This window comes from Vombatus ursinus, unplaced genomic scaffold (assembly GCF_900497805.2).
Source record: "Vombatus ursinus unplaced genomic scaffold, bare-nosed wombat genome assembly UNPS02014779.1, whole genome shotgun sequence".
Taxonomy (NCBI): Eukaryota; Metazoa; Chordata; class Mammalia; order Diprotodontia; family Vombatidae; genus Vombatus; species Vombatus ursinus.
This window is the reverse complement of record NW_020954557.1, coordinates 43,461,156-43,480,829: the sequence shown is the minus strand read 5'-3', so window position 1 is coordinate 43,480,829 and position 19,674 is coordinate 43,461,156. Positions and strand designations below refer to the sequence as shown.

General features: G+C 35.1%; 1 protein-coding gene across 3 annotated transcripts in view; it reads left to right on the top strand.

Moving 5' to 3' along the window:
* Positions 1 to 19,674, top strand: part of MAP3K20 (mitogen-activated protein kinase kinase kinase 20) — a 222,411-nt gene that overhangs the window by 100,838 nt on the left and 101,899 nt on the right. For all 3 annotated transcript variants that reach the window (XM_027865834.1, XM_027865835.1, XM_027865836.1), the window contains exons 4-7: positions 8,610 to 8,711; positions 14,358 to 14,423; positions 17,402 to 17,430; positions 17,525 to 17,662. In XM_027865834.1, coding sequence (XP_027721635.1) covers positions 8,610 to 8,711; positions 14,358 to 14,423; positions 17,402 to 17,430; positions 17,525 to 17,662 — 335 coding nt within the window. The remainder of the gene's footprint in view (positions 1 to 8,609; positions 8,712 to 14,357; positions 14,424 to 17,401; positions 17,431 to 17,524; positions 17,663 to 19,674) is intronic.

Here is a 19,674-nt window from a genome sequence, read left to right as displayed (position 1 = left end):
TCATTTTACAGATGAGGAAAGTGAGGCAAACAGGGTTAAGCAACTTGCCCAGGAAGTGCCGGAGGACAGATTTGAACTTAGGAAGATGAGTCTTCCTGATTCTAGGCCTGTTACTCTATCCACTGCACCACCTATCTGCTCATTATTACCCATTTTATAGATGAATAATCTGAGTATCAGAGAGGTTACTATAGTCACATAGTCAAGTATATGCTGGAGCTAGCTTACTCTAGCTTGCAACAGCCACTTGTTATATTTTCAGTGTGAGCGTTCATACTTTGTAAATCAGCAAACACCATAAATCAGGATTTTATTATTTTGTTGATTGTCTAGACTTAAGAAAGTGATGGAGATTATGTTAATGATGCAGATGAAATTTAAAGTGTATGGTATATATGTAAGAGAGACAGTTGTTAAACATTTATCAGCCCATCCCTACATAGAACTTACAGTAAGTGTCAAAGATAAGATTCTAATCTAAGTCTTCCTGACTACAGGTCCAGTACACCATGCATTAGGCCAGCCTGCCTCTCAACTGATTACATGATTTTAACTGATTTTAAAGATGGGGAAATATAGGCATACCAGAGATAAGTTGCACAGAACCTGTACCCAGGTCCTTTACATGAAATTCAAATGCCTCCATTTTACTTCTCATTAGTGTTTTAGTATCATTGAGGCTGGATCATTGCCTAACATGTTGGATTTTTAAAGTTATGTGTGGATTTTAATTGCTATAATTTTAATTATATACATGGCATCTGTGCTCTGCATTAACTTGAAAAGCTTTCTCCTGCTGCAAGGAATGACATTTATGAATGAAATTTAAACTTTTTGAACTTTAACATCTGCTAATGTCATCATCGTCACAAAAATCACCACAGTCATAATCATCTCTGATAGCCTTCTGGATTTCTCTCCTTTTCTCCTAAATGTTTATGTTCCTTGTTCTATTTGGGCTTAATGTGCAGAAATCCAGTGTGATAACACCAAGGCAGGCTTATCCCTATGTCACCTATGTGACACATGAAAGTGTGTCACATCAAAGGGATTGGTGCTCTTCTGTTTAAATCAAAAACCTTTCTTTCTTCCTCTGTGGGTATTTCAGAGTGGGGCTTTAATTTAAATAAAAGGAGAAACTATTCCTGGTGTTATTTGGAGGGAAAGAAACAAAAATGGGGCTGGAGGAAGAGTGTGGATTACTTGTTCCATAGGTTTGTTTGTAGATAAGACAATCTCATTCCCAGCTATCTTCCTCACATCTAAAAATGTCTAATCATGTTTTCATTGTTAGATATGTTTTATTTTATTTTTTTCATTAATATCACAGTAGGCCAAAGCTTTGATTTCATCCAATCCCATAGCAGGATGGTAAAATGTAAAGGGCATTGGATTTAGGGTCAGGAGACCCTAAATAGAGTCTTTGTGTTTACTTCTGGTATGAAATTGGGCAACTTAACATCTCAGGCTCTCCCCCTACTCATAACATACTTCTAGGAAGGAAAATCCCTTTTCCGGGATACAAATTCATAGGATTATAGATTTAGAGCCAGAAGAGACCTAGGATGTCATTGAGTCCAATACCCTCATTTTAAAGGTAAGGAAACTACTACCCAGAGAAATTAACCAATCTGCATAGGCTCCCATCACTAGTATTTGAGGCAGGATTTGAACTCCAGTCTTCCTGGCTCCAACTCCAGTGCCCCACCCACTACACCTTACAAGCTCTCAGTTGATCCACAAGAGTCTTGTTTTCTGTTTCACTTTAGAAAAGACAAATAAATAAATCAGCATCACTGCATGCATGTAAAAGTTTAAGTCCCAAGAAGCTACATGGCCCTTGAAGTAGAGTGATCTCTGGCCTAGAAGCATTATCCCCCATTACCAGAAAGCAGATACCTATCTTCCTGCCCTTGTGTTTACATTATTTAATTTTAAGCTATCAGCCAAAAGCATTGCAGGAACTTTTCCAACATGCCTTTCATAAACTCAAGACCCAATCAGTATTATCTCCATCACTTCCTGCTCAGAGTATGCCAAATTATGGAAAGAAAAGATGTTAGATAGGCAAGAAAGAATACTGCTAACCTAACTTAAAATATAAATGTAGGTTGATATGATATGATATGATATAAATATAGGTTGTCTTTGACAGAGATTAAATCCAGCTCAGCCGGCTTCAAGTCATTGGTAGTCCTGACTTTCTGTCTGAGGCTGGAGTATTAGAAGGAAGTTAGACTGGTTTACTGTTTCACTCCATCCTTTGTTGACGGAAAAGATTGATTGTTGCAGGAAACCATGGCACCTTTAGTTTTGGCTTCAGAGAGGGAAATCCATATCAAAAGATTTTGTTTGGGTTTGTTTTATTTTTGTTTGTTTGTTTTATATGTATGTCTGCAGGTGAGGCTTCCTCATGCTTGTAAAAATCTTTAAGATTGTGAGTCTGAAGCATGAAATAGAGAGGATAAGAGGTGAGCCTAGGGGAACGTGGGGCTGGCTCTTTATCAAAAATAAAATGAAGTTGGATTTGCAAGTAGAGCTTTAAGCCCCCAAAAAAACAGAAGCATTAGTGGAACAGAAAATCAAGTCCTTTCTACTTGACGTCCAGGAGACAGACTTGCTATGATGCATTACTCTGCTTTTGTTTTATGACTCCTTTGTTCCTCAGTCTAAATGACATGGGGGTGATCAGACAAGTCCCTGATCTATTTATTGAAAACTTCCAATTAACTGGACTTTAGAATTTGTGGACCTTTGTTTGGAGGACACACCTCTTAAAAGCAAACCTAATGGCTAGGAGTCAATCATAGGACTTCCTTGAGTCCTCTCAGTAAGGTGCTAAAATAAATTGTAGTCTGCTCCCCCCCCAACAAAAGGCCCCAACCTGTAATCCCATCACCTTGATTGTGGGGATGGGAGTTCGTCAAATAAGTTCATCGCCCCTTATACTTCTTTCTAGAAGATAAAAACTAGACCTGTTATTTCAGTGGAATAGGGAACTCTCAGCTAAGGAAATTCCCTCTGCCAGTGTAGGTCATCACCTTCTCAGCAACTTGTGGTCATCTAGTTTCTAAGAGCAATGAAAAGTTAAATGACTTGCCCATGGGTAACATAGCCAAGTATGTATCAAAAATAGGACTTGAGGTCAGGTAATCTAGGCTCCAAAGACAGTTCTATCCACCATGCCATCCTGTTTCTCATACCTGTTTTGCTAGCAGTAATTATTTAGAAAGGGGCAGCTAGGTGGTGTGGTGGATAGAGTGCTGGGCCTGGAGTTAGGAAGACCTGAGTTCAAATCTAGCCTCAGACATTTATTAGCCTTGTGACCCTGGTCAAGTGGCTTAACCTTATTTGCCTTAGTTTCCTCATCTGTAAAATGAGGAAGGAAATGGCAAACCACTCCAAACTTTGCCAGGAAAACCCTAAATGGAGTCATGAAGAGTCAGACACAACTGAAAACAACTCAACAACAACAATTACTTAGAAAAATGTGGTAGGGAGCAAGATAAACCCAACCCTACTTATAGATCCACAGTTAGCCGAGAGGAAAAATAATCCAAACCCCAACTGAAATATCAAGACATTGACAAAATATGAAATCCATAATTCAGACCTTGAGGTCCAAAGAAAAAGAAGGTCCCTGACCAAGCTGGTCTAGAACCCTGAGGAACCCTGATCTAGAAATCAAAAGCTGCATTTGAGGATGATGCCACACTGTTGTACACATTTTCATCAACCTGTGAAAAATTTCAAAACCTTCATGTATTTACTCATCTCCAGTTAACTCCCTGTCACACGCCCTACATTGGCTGTTTCTAACTTTAAATACACATATACACACACACAAAGACTACACCATTTCCCTTAGGCTATCCAGTCATTTTTCCTCCTATTCAATTCTACAACTGGTATCCATCCCAGTATTTATTGTGCCTGTGTGTGTTTATATATGAGTGTTTATTTGCATCATTTTATGATGGTATTATATCTATATGTATAGAACATACATATATATCCAGGGATTTAAATTGTGGCAAGACTTCTGGGACATGCTGTATGCGTATCTGTACATATGAGTATATACTGATAGATCAGTTATATGAAGAGTTCATATAATTGTATAGCATCATCAGAACAATAGACATTCTTCAAGAACTTGATGTTTTTATGGACAGTTAATCTAAACTCTTTTGAGTACTTATGGATTTTGTTAGGAGGCTTTGCAGTGCTTAGGGGCTTGATGCCATCAGTATCTGAGGGGCCTCATCATCTATAGAGAATCTGTTTTCCATTTGGACTTTACTGTTGTCTACTGGATAGACTGCACGACCCTGGCAAGCATCATTGGGTGAGCATATGTGCCCCTATTTTATGCCTCACATAATCTTTCAAAGAATCTCATAGAATTTTTCATGTGCATGGGAGACACATTGTTCAAGGAAAGCTTTTAAAGCGGCATTTTGTTCTGCCGATTCAAATGCTTTCTTATAGTCAACGCACATTAAGTATGATGTGGTCTTTTGTTTCTTTCACAAGACAATAATTAATCAGTAGTGTGACTATATAGATGTGGTCTGCTATAGAATATTATTTGTAAAAGTGTACCTATTTTCTGAGATTCTATCTCACATTTATCAGATTTGAAGTTGATAAAAAGGAAAATTACAAATACTGAAAAGGACTATGGGAAAAGAGGCCCATTAATGCACTGTTGAAGGAGCTATGAATTGGTGCATCCATTCTAGAAAGCAGTTTAGAACTATGCCCACAAAGTTACTAAACTACATATCCTGTCACCTGGCAATACCACTACTAGGCTTATACCCCCAAAGAGATCAAAGAAAGGAAAAGGAACCTTATGTCCAAAAATATTTATATCAGCTCTTATTGTGGTGGCAAAGAACTGGAAACTAAAGGGGTGGGCCATCAGTCTGGAAATGGCTGAACAAAATATGGCATATGAATGTAAAATATATTATGCCATAAGAAATTATTAAACGGATGGTTCTAGGGAAACCTAGGAAAGCTTACACAAACAAATGCCAAGTGAAGTGAGCAGAATTAGCAAAACAGTTTGTATCATAATAATAACATTGTAAAAACAAACAAATTAAAAACAATTAAGAACTCAGGTCAATGCAATGACCAGCTCTTAGGGAATTCCTCAACCCAGAGATCTAAGATCCTCCTGAAGGGTAATTCCTCCCACCTAGGTCCATTTGATTGGAAGTCAATAAATCAAGAGGAAAACCTAGAAGATAAAGAGTTAATTAGCATCAGCTGATGGTTAGTTGTTTGGTGGCTAGGAACTCTAATAAAACATGGAGAGATACACAGTTCAATAGGATTTTACACAGCTAGGTAGCTCAGGGGATAAAGTGCGGGGCCTGGAGTCAGGAAGACTCATCTTTGTGAGTTCAAATCTGGCGCAGATGTTTACTAGCTGTGTGACCCTGGGCAAGTTAATTAACCCTGTTTGCCTCAGTTCCTCATCTGTAAAATGAACTAGAGAAGGAAATGGCAACTCACTCCAGAATCTTTGCCAAGAAAACCCCAAATGGGATCACAAAGAGTCAGACATGACTGAAAACAACAAACATCTTTAGGGCAGGTAGCAAAAGAAGCCTATCAGGTGAGGCTGCTCAGCCTTTTTCCTTATTTGTGAGGCTGACGGGTTGTCAGGTGATTTGGGGAAGGAGGAGAATGTCTAAATTTTGGAGTAACTTTGATGTCTCATACCCAAGATCAGGCCTTTTCTCACAGGGATGTTTCTCTGTAGTTAATCTCATCAGACCCACAGAATGTCTAGGTGGAACCAAAGGAATAAGATAGTGGAAACCTCCTTTTGAGATGAAATCAGACTAAGAATCTGTCTTCATTTACATAATCCTGCAGGCTACATTTCTTTGACCTCTAAGGTTACTGTTTTTGGCACAGCACAAAGGTTTGGTGCTTTCCAGAGGACTGATGATGATTCTATCTACTTCTTGAGGGAGAAGTGATGGACTAAATATGTAGAGGTGAAATACACATTTTATCCATGGCCAATGGAAGAATTTGTTTTTCTTGACTGTATATTTGTTACAAGAGTTTTATTTTACTTTTTTTTCAGTTGGAGGAAGGAGGTAAGGAGAAAAACAATGCTTGTTACTTGAAATTATGAAAAAACCAAGCAAATCAAAAAGTCTCTATATTCTCAAAGATGCCCTCAATATGTGTTTGATTATGTCCATAAATAGTTCATAGAGATGGAAAAGTAAGCAAATGAGTCAATAGTTATTGATTTTTCTCAATCTCCTTTTCTACTGGTTTGTATAATTCCTTTAATTTTTTTGAGTCATTTGGTAGCCTCCACTTCTTATGATATCCCCAAGACAGACCTCTCTTGTGTAACTTGGACTAGTCTTTTCCCAATTTCTAGTGACATTTCTAATTTTTCAAGCAGATGTTAGAGTCCAAATATAGTAGATTCATTGTCATTAGTGAAAAGAATAGTTCATTTCAAAATCTTGACTAATCTTTTCCAGTTTTCATCTGTTGGTTGTTCTCCCCATTTCATGCTCTTAGTATTATCTGGTCTAACTGAATCACTTGTAACACTTTTGGTAAACTTGCCTCTACTTCTATAGCTACATACTATCCTTTCTTCCATAAGATTTTATAAATAAATTTGTATTTTAATCTTGTGTTAAAATTACCTGCCACATCTCTTCCCTTGGCAAGAAAATCAAGTTTTGCTGGTTAAGGAGGTTTCTTGGCTCTTCTGGTCACCTCGTTGTGGCATTTGCTTTTTATAGGTTAAATTTCCTTACTAAACAGTCAGAATTTGTATTAATGTCTGCTATTTTGTCCATTTCCCATTTTTTTTAACATAGATTATTTAAATAGGTTGGGTTGGAAATGTTTTAGCTGCATACTCTATCTTCACATTTTTATCCTTTCTTCTAATTTGTATTAATATTCACCTATGTTCTAAGTGGATAGTACATACACAGAAAGCTGATTGAAAACACTCCCACATTAGTAATCCAGGTTGTTTCCTGTAAGTTAAAATATGGTCAGTTTCATTGGCGATGATGCTAGCTATGCCCAGAGCCTCACAATTCTGTAAAGAAAAAATATGTGTGAGACTTCTCTGTAGTCTGTGAGTGTTTGGCCTCTATTCTTTCTTATTACTAAGCCATCTTTCCCAAAATAAATACATTTTTGTCAAGCTCTTCCATAGTCTCTTTTTCACTGAAGTCACTGAGTATCAAAATATATGTTGATTAAATCTCAGGTTTCTCATTAATTCTTTGTAGAATTTTTCTCCCTCCTCATTTTGCAATAGATAGTGGCTCATAAGATGCAATTATCTTCATTGTGGTCTTTTTATAAATGTTCATCAAGAGTGCTTTCATATGAGATGATGAAACATCTGAAGAAATCATGTTACTAGATGTTTGTTGAAGCCTGATTAAGACCAACTCCACCAATTCCTTTATTTGCCTCTCCAAAAGGACCTGTGAGATACCCTTCCATTTAGTGGCAACTTCCATTTGTCTTTTTATAGAGAGAATACCAATATTGAGATGATTCAGTTTCTCTAGAAATGTGTCCACTGAAAAAAAATCTCACATTTAGAGAACCAACAATTAAGTTAATATTAATAGATGTTCTAAAAATTGTGTGATTTTTAGCAACCTCTGTTACCTCTCTGCAGAAGCATAGAGACTTTGCACAGGTGTGGTAGCCATTTTATGTTTTTTCTGTGTTTTATAGTTTGCTATTGCCAAAGAATTCATGACCTAGTGGCCAGTCTGTGAGACTGTGATCCCTTCTGAACTTAGCTACATTAGTCCTTGGGAAGTAAACACTATGTTACCAGATCTCTGTGTGAAGCTTACTGTACATGGTACAGAGATCCTAAAGGTATAGCTTTTAAGAACCAACCCTCACCATTAAACCAGCATGAGGCATTGGAGTAGTATTTTGTGGAGAATTTCATGTCCTTTGCCCTTTGCAAAGACACTTTTCAATTTTGAAAAAAGTGAAATTATGTGTTATGATAGTGTTAAGTAACAATCATTAAAACTGTGAAGGGTAAAATAGAAACGTCTCATTTGAGGAACTGCCTTTTGTCTATTCTGCCTCTTCACATAAACAAGTGTTTCAAGAATTAGTCTGATTATTATCTTACATATGCTCTGTTGTACACATTTAACAATTTGTATAATGAAAATACAAGTTTTTTTTAATGTCCCTTTTAGCATACATACCTTTATTTCAAACATACTCTTCTAGGAGCCTTTAATTTTATTTCTTTCGTTTCTATGTAGCAGATTTTTCCCCCTCTTTGCTTGTAAATCCATTAAAATTTATTGTGTGAAGTCCGTAATAATGGATTTTACCTTTGAGATATTTTTCTAGAACAACCTTAATTTTTAGAAACTTTAGCATAGTGAATTGTTAAATTTTCTAATATACCTATGAAGCCTTTTAGCTAAGTCATTTTACTATAGGGCTCAATTCTGCTTTCATATTTCAGGAGTTCAAGACTTGTTTCTGAATCATCAAATTCAAGTTTAGAAGAGCAACTGTGGTTCTAATATACATGTCTTTTTTTTCAGAGTATGCTTCTCTAGGATCATTATATGATTACATAAACAGTAATAGAAGTGAGGAAATGGATATGGAGCATATTATGACTTGGGCCACTGATGTAGCTAAAGGTAAGAGTGTTTTATGATTTTAAGCCTGTCCTGAAATAAGAACATAATGAGAAAAATATGCTTTTCCCTTTCCAGAATGAATATACTAACACTCAACTGATTCCTAAAACAAAATTTAAACTTGTTTTCTGTTTTTGCTTCATTTCCACTCTGTCTTCTTTTTCCAGTTCCTTTTCTCTTTTTCCTACCTCTGCTCTCCTTTTTTCACTCTACTTTTCCTTTCCTTATCTCCTCATTTACATCCTTCTTTTCTCTCCAACCAGCATCAACAATTCAGTGTATCCCAGGACCATATGACAGGGTAATTGACAATCTTACCACTCTAACTTCTTGACACATTAGATGGAGAAACCATGATGCCATTGTTCTGCGAGGCTTGGTTTATACTCAGGCCCAAGGAGAAACTGATTTATCATTGGATTAGGTTACCCATTTTGTATACATGGTATATGCTAAAAATAGGAATCACTTTAGAAAATATATTATTCATTCTGCCATATAAAAACAATTCAGATTCCATTTTATATTTAATACAGTCTTGGAAATCACTCTTGGAAATTAAATATTTTTAACCTACAAAATCCCCAGAATACTAGCCAATAAAATGTCTAATCCTTTTTTTCCCTCATAAATTCATGTACAACCTAAGGCTTTCTGAAGTAATTCAAATTCCATTTATTTTTATCTCTTTTTTTTCCATTTTCACAACTGTGAACCTTTTGGAGTTTTATTTATAACTATCCAAGTTGCTCTGGAAACAACTTGACCTAAATAATGAAGGCCGATAGTTACATTTGTATTCCAGCAACTCCTAGGATGCCAATGTCCAAATTTTCTTGGAGCAATTAACTCTATGTAGCTCATCTAAAGGCATAAGAGGAGAAATAGTAAATTAAGCATCAACAAGCATTTGACTCTTGCCTCAGACCTTTCATAGCTCTATGATTGTGGACAAGTTCCTTACACTTCAGTTTCTTCATCTGTAAAATGGGGGCAATCATACTTGCTTTACTTGCTTTACACAGTTGTTGGGAGGCACATGCCATATAAATGTGAATTGTTATCATTATGTAAAGTAGCAGCTTTCTGTATTCATCTGTATAAAATAAGATTTAATGATGTTTCATATTCAGGAAAGGGAGCAAGTCCTACCTTGATTTGATTAGTAAGTTATTGGTTGTTGTCCTTCATACTCGAAGAGGACCAAAATGACATCACCATGTTGAAGTCAATATACATTGTGTCTGACAGTGATCAAACCAATATGAACTCAGAAGGCTCTACCACAGGTCAGGCACAAATAATCCATATGAACATTTAGAGTGGAGCTGTCTAAATTTGCACATCAAAAGAAAAAAAAGTAAGTTATATTGATTATCAGAAGCAATGCATTCCTTTTGGAATTATCCTATTTGGGGCTGAAGCCTAGAAGATAATTTACCTAAAACTGGTGAATCCTCTTTCAGAATTTAATCCTTTTCAAAGCATTTTGTTGTAATATCACAGTCATCTTTCCGTGGGTTTATATGATATCACAAAGGGCCTGGCTCAACTTTAAGCAAAGATCCAACAGTGTTATTAGAAGTCCTGCTGCAATAAGGACCACCCCATTTAGCCTATCAAAATAACATAAGAATGGCAGCAGTGTAAACATGAAAGCTTCCCCTTCCTGCCACTGAGTGATTTACCTAGTTTTTTCACTTACATTATTCAGTTATATCCATTGTACACAAATGAACCTGGTCATTTTGCATCCTGATAAACTTCTCTTAAGTATGAGAATAGCTACAGGCTTCTGGCTATCCCAGAACAGCCCCTCTTCCAACCCACAAATCCTATGTATAGAGGTCATTTGGCTCTAAGCTAACATCACAGCCCTTCTCTAGGGGATCCTCTGGGTACATTGGCAGCAGTGCAGGGATGAAAATACTAGGCAAACCAGGAGGAATATAGGAAGAGGCAGTTAAAAGAGCACTGGAATTGGAGTAAGAGGGTCTGAGTTCAAATTTCAGCTCTACTATTTAGTAACCTGTGTAATTTTATGTATATTATTTCACCTCTCTTGACCTCAGTTTCCTCATCTGTAAAATTGTAGGGTTGGCCATCAGTCAAGAAACATTCATTAAGCACCTATGTTGTACAGGCACTGTGCTAAAGGTTGGACCAAACAATGTCTAAGGACCTTGCTAGTTCAAAATCCTCTGAACTGACTGGATAGAGGAAATGTGTCCCAGGATTGTAAAGTAATATGTAACTGTAACGTGGTTCTTGGGGCCTTTCCCCTTCAAAATTCCAAAAAATGTTCTGAACAATAGCAGCGGAGTTGGAATATTTCACCATAGTAACTGCTGTGTTATTTAAATCCATAAGTGTCAATGTATCTGGGAGAGAAAACCAACTTTGATACTTTAAAGTCACATTATTTCCATAAAAGAAAGTTATATTATTTCCTAAAAATAGAGAGGAAAAGGGAAGAAACAGTACTATAGTCATGGCTTTAGTCTACTATTATAAGGAAATGTGTAGGACTTACAGCTTAGATGGAAAGACTTGGTTTTATACCTTCAGGATCAAACATCGTGGGCCTTTGAATTTGACCATCATACCTGCCAAAAGCTTTAAGAATTTTCAATACTTTGAGGTGGTGAGAGACCAAAAGATGAAAAATTCAGTGCAACTAAGAATTCTCATACATTTTAAAGGAATGGGTACCTTGCGCTTCTCTGATGAGATAGCAGTTTAAGAAAGCAGAAAGGCTTTCTGTTTTTAAAGACAGAAAAAGCAACAACCTGATCTTGAACACTTATTATAGACATCTACGGGTCAATTCTCTAAAAATATGAAGTAACCTTAAGTTTCCACAAAAGTCTCCTCAAAAGACACATATCAACATCTTCCCCAAAACTAATATGAACCTAGAAAAGGTACTATTTTATCTCAAATTTGTTGCATTTTTTTAAAGAAAAAAAAGTAGAGCTTAAAAAAAGTAAAAACTTTTATAAGTAAACATTGAGACTGTAACACTAAATATAATTTGGTGGGATAGATTGGTGGGTGTGTGTGTGTGTGTGTGTGTGTGTGTGTGTGTGTGTGTATGTGTGTGTGTGTTCAGTCACTTCAGTCATGACCAACTCTTCATGTCCCCATTTCTGGATTTTCTTGGCAAAGATACTGTAGTGATTTGCTATTTCCTTCTCTAGTTCATTTTAAGATGAGGAAACTGAGGCAAACAGTTAAGTGATTTGCCCAGGGTCACATAGCTAGTAAGTGTATGAGGCCAGATACTCATGAAGATGATTCTTCTTGATTCCAAGCCCAGTACTCTATCCACTGAATGACCTAGTTGCCCATGATTACTGATTACTGATATGTTATTTATCTTATTTCTGTAGATATAATAAGATTTACATTTTGCAATATACAGGATTATATAGTATTTGCTGTCATTTCTATAAAATTTAGGTAGCAAATTCTTGTTCAGGTTTTTTAACTCCCAATCATAACATTATACTATGGAAAAATAAAGTTTATCATGAGTCATTGGAGTTATAGTATCTTATCTAGGAACATGATCCATCATAAGTATGATGATTGCCTTTGTATTTAAAATCATATTCTTTATAAAGTGTGACATAGTTCAAAAGTAACCACCATAACAAATGTGTCTTTGTTTTTTGTAATATTGGAAACAATTTTGCTTGGCAAATTTTTTCAGAAATTTATCTCTGTAATTATTGTCAGTATAATTTTTCTCTTAATATATTAATAGAGCAATAATAGTAAGAAAGAAGCAACAAATTCAATGAGAAAGATTTGAAATGCACATTCTAATCATAGGCATTTCTCTTTAACAACCTGAGAATATTAAAAGTGTTATATTCACTCAGTAAATAAGCAATCAATATTGTATTCAAAAGATTCCATTTGAAAAAAAAAAAAGGGAGGAGGACCTGTGTCTTGACATTCAAATTTGTAAGAGAGACTTCCTTTATTATAATTTCATCTTTGTTCAAAACATTTAAATTATTAACCTTTTTCTTAATTTGTCTTTAGTTCTTTGTCAATTGTTATGTTTGAGAAGAGTTCATTCTATCTATAGCTTTTAGATATTTTAAAATACAGAAATATCAAAGATTAAATAAATTTTAACAAAAATAATAAAATAGTTGGCATTTAAGATTTACAAAGTACTTTATATACATAATGTCATTTGATTTTATTTGTCCTTTTACTACTATAAAAATGATTCCTGGCAAAAACAATTTAATAATGAGAATATAGTTTTTAAAAAAATAGAAATATCAACAAAAATAATTTTATATAATCATAATTTTCAAAATTAACAAAGCACTATTTTAGGGGATATATAAACTTGAGCAATTGTATAAGTAGGGAGGTATTCCTTGGGCTCTCATTTTCTCCTCTTTACATGAAGGGAATATTTGAATAGCTTAAACATAGGGGAAGAAATTTTTCTTCTATTTTTATATTTGCATTTTGCAAAAATAGCACATCTGTCAGAGCACTTACATACTGTGGAGATAGACAGTATGTAAATTCAGGCAGTAAAAGAACAAAAAAAATCACTTCAGAGAAACTGATCCAAATCTGGGTTTTTCCACACCAAGTGGATTCCTTATTATCAAAACTTCATTTGTTAATTATGTGCTCAATTTACAGAGTTAAATAGACTTACTTTTAGCCAAAATATATAGAAGAGAATTTTTGTTCAAATTTAAATATAAATTTCTTCAGAGATTAAGCCTTTGTGAAAATAACAAAATACTTTATATCTATTATATATGATATATTTCTGTCTAAGCATTAATTACTTTGTAAATGATAGCTTATTAATTCTTACTCCTGTTCTTAATGCCCAGGTGTAATGAATATGAGGAAAGGAAACCCTGGCTGGATCTAGATCACTTCAGAAAGTCAGATGAAACCTTAAAAATTCAGTCAATAATCTGGATTTTCTAAACATTAAGGATGTTGATTATTTGTAACAGTAAACAACAGTAGTAGACATATGTATAGAAGACTTTAAGGTTTACAATGTGCTTCACATATGTTTTCATAGTATGTTTACAACAATCCTGAGTCAAGAATTACAAATACTATCATCATTTCCATTTGACTGATAAGAGAACTGAGACTCAGAAAGATAAAGTTACCATAATTTGGCAACTTAAATGAATATTGGAGATGGGATTCGAACCTAAGTGTCTCCAGACTTCAATTCTAGAATTCTTGCTACTAATACTACTCGGCACAGGATAGATTAGTTCATATTTAGCACCTTTGGACTACTGGTAGTAGGGTAAGGATTGCCTAGGATACTTAGCTTTAGGTCACACTTTGACCAATTACTTTGATAACAGAGGCTTAGATTCATCCAAAACCCAGAAAAAAAGTGAAGTGCCCATAGATATCACCTTTAATCATAATCCAACATTGAACAGATCAAAGTACACCAATGTGACTGTGCCATGATTTCCTCTCTCCACTCCATCAATCATAGAATAACAAGGTACAAAAATCCAATTTGTGCTGTTGTCATCATTGTTTAAAGAAGCAATGTGGTACTGACACAATGTCATGAAACTAACATTGGTGATCCTTTTTTTCCCCTTCTCAAACAAATAGGAATGCACTATTTACATATGGAGGCTCCAGTCAAGGTGATTCACAGAGATCTCAAATCAAGAAATGGTAAAGTAGCTATGTAGCTTTAATCTTCTTTTTCTTAAAGCCATTTTGGAAGCTTGGTTTTCTGCACTAATAGTTCTGAGCTCATTCTTGTTTGAAAAATCATGTTACTTTTGTATTATTTGGTTTTAGTTTTTCTTTGAGTCACTCATACTTGTATGAGCCAAAGTTGTGATGAAAATAACTTGAAGGATTAGTATCCATTTACTGTATCACTTAAAATCTGTCTGAGGGGAAATTTATTGGTGTTATTTTTCAGTTGTGCAGAACTAGCTGAAGTTTGGTGGTTTCCTATTAAAAAAAAAAAAACATTGATCTACCCACGTCAATAGCTCTGTCAATGGCATAGTCTTTTCGAAATATTTCTTCTCTGTCAAGGGAATTGCTATTCCCCTCTGTAACTAGTAGAACTTTAATCTTCTAGTGGGCGATGAGATATTATGCTTGGACAGGTGTTCATGTGGTTGGGTGTGGGGTGAGGTAGAGGAGCTTCCCTTCAGGGGGAAGTGCTAGTGATCTCCAATTATACCTTCCTCTCACCTAGAAACATATAAAGTTGAAAAATGGGGCAAAGGCTATTGTGGTAGCTGCCACTTTATGATTAAGCAAATGAAACACCACAATCCACCAGTTGTTTTCAGTTGACCATTAGCTTCCCCTTGTTTTAGGTGATGTTGGTACTTGCTAAATAAGCTCCCTTGGACTAGGTACTATGGGTTTTCTATTTTGTTTACAATGCTTTTAATAAAATAAATGATTAGGGGGGTTTCTTGATTCCAGTGGAAAATATCAAATTTTTAAAGCACTATTATGACCTCAAAATTTTTAGGGTGTACTTAGGATGGCCAACAAATCAAGGTGTTTGAAATCTTCCCTTTTAATTTGACTTCTTGGCTACTTACAGGGAAAAAAGTCAGTCTCATCCATAAGTTGCCTGGTGATTTCAGTCCACTAAAATTGCTCTGTAAGAAAAATAAATTAAAGTTCATTGTGTCCCTATTCTTAGCCTCAACAGTGAAAAACATAATATCATTCAAAGGTTGGTTGAAATCTAGATATTGCTTGTTGTCCTTAAATGTGCATTGTTTAGATATGGACATGTAAGGAATTAAAAGTTTCCAACAAAGCAGAAATAAGAAGATGGCAGTTTCCTATTTGCAAGCTTAATTTATAATAATATATTGTGTGCATCAAAACTAAATTTGACTTCTAGATCTTCCTGAATATCTTGACTGTATTCCTCAAGATATAATGTCTATATTCAAAGCTGGGCAAATTCTTCCGATTTGAATGTTTAAAATTTGATTGTTTGAAAAAAAACCTGCCTATTGTTGTATCGTTAAACCTGAGTCAAGGCTAAAATACTAGCACAAGGTGAGGCTTGATCTTCCATTCATCTTAATAGCATATTAACTTTGAAGACTAATTATGACCATTTAAAGGTCAACACTGCTAATCATTTCACTGGTGATCATCATACCAGAACCATCCAGCTAATGTCTTTGTGCAATACATGCCTTGTCCCCTGGCAAATTAATCTGAATAGATGTCTCAGGGGAGAGTTATGAATATGTCAAGAGTTAAATGTGTGGGAACCTCATGATTTTTCTGAGGTTCCATAAAAATCTGTCAGTAGAAGGGATTGTATTAGGTATTTCAATAGTTGTTTAAATTTTTTCATAATATTGAAAAGAATTACCCATTTTCTTCTTTTTATTTTAACTGTTTTAATATAATTTTATTGATAACCAAATCTTTCTTTTGAATAACAAAGGTCTTTGCCTATATCGTCTGGTCATTACATAGTAATTTAAGTTTTTCAGCCTTATGTTATTTCATTTAATCTGTTCTTGATTTCATTTGATTTATTCTTAGGATATATTTGGGAGATAAGTTTTAGAGATATTATCATCCCTCATCAATAATAGTAAATATTTATTGAACCCTTATGATGCATAAGATGTAGAACACAGCTCTGGGGAATACAGAGAGGGATACTACATAAACCACTGCCCTTATAGAGCTTAAAATGTATTTGGAGGAAAAAAGTAATTTATCTAGTCTGGTCCAGGATCACATGAAACAAAGATATAGCCATACACTCAGCAGTTCTAACCAAAGGGTTTCTTGATTATATATAAACAAGTCTTCAGTAAATACATAAAAGAATGTAAGGCTACATTACCCAATCGACTTACTGCTTCCTGGGTCTGAGTATAAATTCTGGTTCTCAGAAAAGAAATAATTAGTATATGTGATAGTACCAGGAAACAATCCCTACCTCAGAAGTGAAGGCTACTTAATAGCCTAAGATGCTCAGGACTATGTTATGCTCATGAGTCCAAAAAGAGCTGGAACCTTTCAAAAATGTACCAGTGTAGGATAAGCAAATCCCAGAAACCTTTGAGTACACCAGTAATGAGTAGGCTAGATAGGTATGGACACAAGGGGTAGTGTTCATTCCTACGGCATTAAGGACTGTACTTAGGGACTTGTTAGTCATTTTAGCTGTTTCTTTCTCCCTCTTTCCTCCTTGCTCCAGAAGGAACCTGGTATAGCTAGACCTCATCACACATACAACATGAAAAAAATATAATTTATGGATGAGGACAATTAGGCATGGAGCAATTAATGACATCTTCAAAGTCATATAAAGTAGCTACTGGCAGAACTAAGACTAGACTTTAACTGCTAATCTGGTACTTTTTTCTTTTTTTCTGCTGAGCAGTACCATTATGTGATGAATAGAAGACTTGGTAGACTTTTCATTTCCTGTATTTTAGTTTATAAACCAAGGCCACCTTTTCTTTGCAAAATCCTTATTACAGCCTTACTATTTTCTTCTTTTTGTAAATCTCCCAAGTGACTCAGGATTATAAGTACTAATAAAGAACACAGAAATTTTAGGTTATCATCAATAATAAGCTACTTTAAAGAGAAGAGATTGATAGTCATATAATTCTCTTTCTTTTTGCTTGTAGTTGTCATAGCTGCTGATGGAGTATTAAAGGTAGGAATGTTTTGTTAAAATATGGAATTTAAGATCTCATTGTTATTTGATCAGAAATAAATACAAAGTTGATTTATGATTTTGTGTTTCCCAGATCTGTGATTTTGGTGCCTCACGGTTCCATAACCATACAACACACATGTCCTTGGTAGGCACTTTTCCATGGATGGCCCCAGAAGTTATCCAGAGTCTTCCAGTTTCTGAAACTTGTGATACATATTCCTATGGTGTGGTGAGTTTATTTAACGTGTCATCATAGGTATGGAAAGCACAAAGCATGATACATCTGGAGTTAGAGGAATTGTGCTCAAAGTTCATCTCATTTCATTTCATTTCATGATTACCTTTGTAACTTTGAGTAAATTAGTTTCCTCATCTAGATGGTTTTCATGATCTTTTCTAGCTATAAGTCTATGAGCCTATGATCCAACGTGAAGAAGCACAAAAAAGGAACTCATCATTCTCTCTTTGTAAAAGTCTTCATGTTCTACTGAAATTAAAAGAAAAGGGGCATCATAGAGAGCTCTAGCTGACTTGTAATTTAGTGTCACTCCTTCAGTTCACTTTTAATTTAGTGTCAGTTCTGAATGATATGTCACCATAATGCTTCTTTTCTCTCTAGAGGGAAAAAAATTGCTAGCTCATGGGAACACACTAGAGGAGGAGAGACCTGGGCTAATACTACTGGCCTCAATGCTCTAAGTTGTAACCTCAGAGAAAGTGTCTGTTTTTCTGGGTGGAATTTGAGTGGTTTGAATGTCTACCACTGAAATAATGCTGGAAAAAAGTGGATCATTTGAAGCATGATTCACCTGAAAAGATTGCTAGTAATTGGAACTATCAATAGAATAGTGAGGTCTGCTAATTGAGTTAGTAGACTTTTTCTTAGCGATAATTATATTTAGAGCTCTGGTTTAGAATATTATGGAGGAGAAGACACAAAGTAAAAAAGACATAATATCCCTAAAAGTGTTGAAAACCTAACTAAGGAATACAAACCTATGTTCACAGAAGTTTAACAACATGAAAACAGCATATTGGTCAAATAACATACCCTTAATAAATGTTAATTAAGATATTTATAATTTTTCATAAGCTATTAGAGTTGGGAGGACCCTTGGAGATTGTCTTGTCCAGAAGTGTCAAATATGAGACTACATGAAGCTCACAACACTCCCAAGTGTGGCCTGGACCAAACTAATATGTAATTAAGAAATATTTAACAATATATTTAAAAATATTTTTGTTAAAAATTTTAACAAACTAAATAATATAGATAAATAAATAGAAAATATTATATTTTAACACTAAATAAGTATCTGGTCCATAAGAATCCTTGTGTATGGTTTAGTGGCCTCTGTTTTAATCTGAGTTTGAAACCACTGGTTTAGTCCAACCTCCTTATTTTGTAGATGACAAAATTATAACCTCGGGCTAATTAGTGGGTAATAAGTTCCCCATTCCAGGACTAGAGCCTAGGTCATATCAACAAAAGCAAACAATATAGTATTAAGTACATTTTTGAAATAATTAATAGAATGTAGAATTAAGTAGAGTCACAATAAGAAAAGGTACAAGATTAATCAGATGAAAGTTCTAAAGAAGGCAAGGTCTTACAAAGTCTAATGGGCAGGGATGGGAAGAAGGCACTTTCTGAGGGGCTTTGTTTTGTGATTTTACAAACAAAGCTGTGAATAACAATTTACATATGGGTAATTTACATCATCTCCTAAAATGGCATACTGCAAACTTTTTGGCTTGGGCTGAGGTATATTGTCCTACCACCATCGCTTTTCCTCCTCTCTAGCTATATTATCTTTTAATTCTCCAGAGGAAAGTCCTGTAGGATTAGGACAAGAAGCTGACTTACTGCCTGAGCCTACAGGGGTCTCTATTGAAACTCCCTAGGTGAATCAGACTGAATAAAAGCATCTGACAGAGTATAAAGACATCCCCCCACTCCTCCATTTCCCCCCACCAAAAGAAAAAAAGCAGATATTTCCCTCTTCTTTTCTGATTGCTTAAATATCCTTCTCTGCCATTTATTGCTAACTCCTTAGTCAGATTTTGGACATGCTTTTACTTGTCTAAATTCTATTAAATCTTGTCATTTGTAACTGAATTGATGACATAATGGAAGATGAATTTTGTTGTCTGTTAAGTAACCATGTTTGCTGAAAACTAAGGTACAGACAAGGTGTGTGTGTGTGTGTGTGTGTGTGTGTGTGTGTGTGTGTGTGTGTG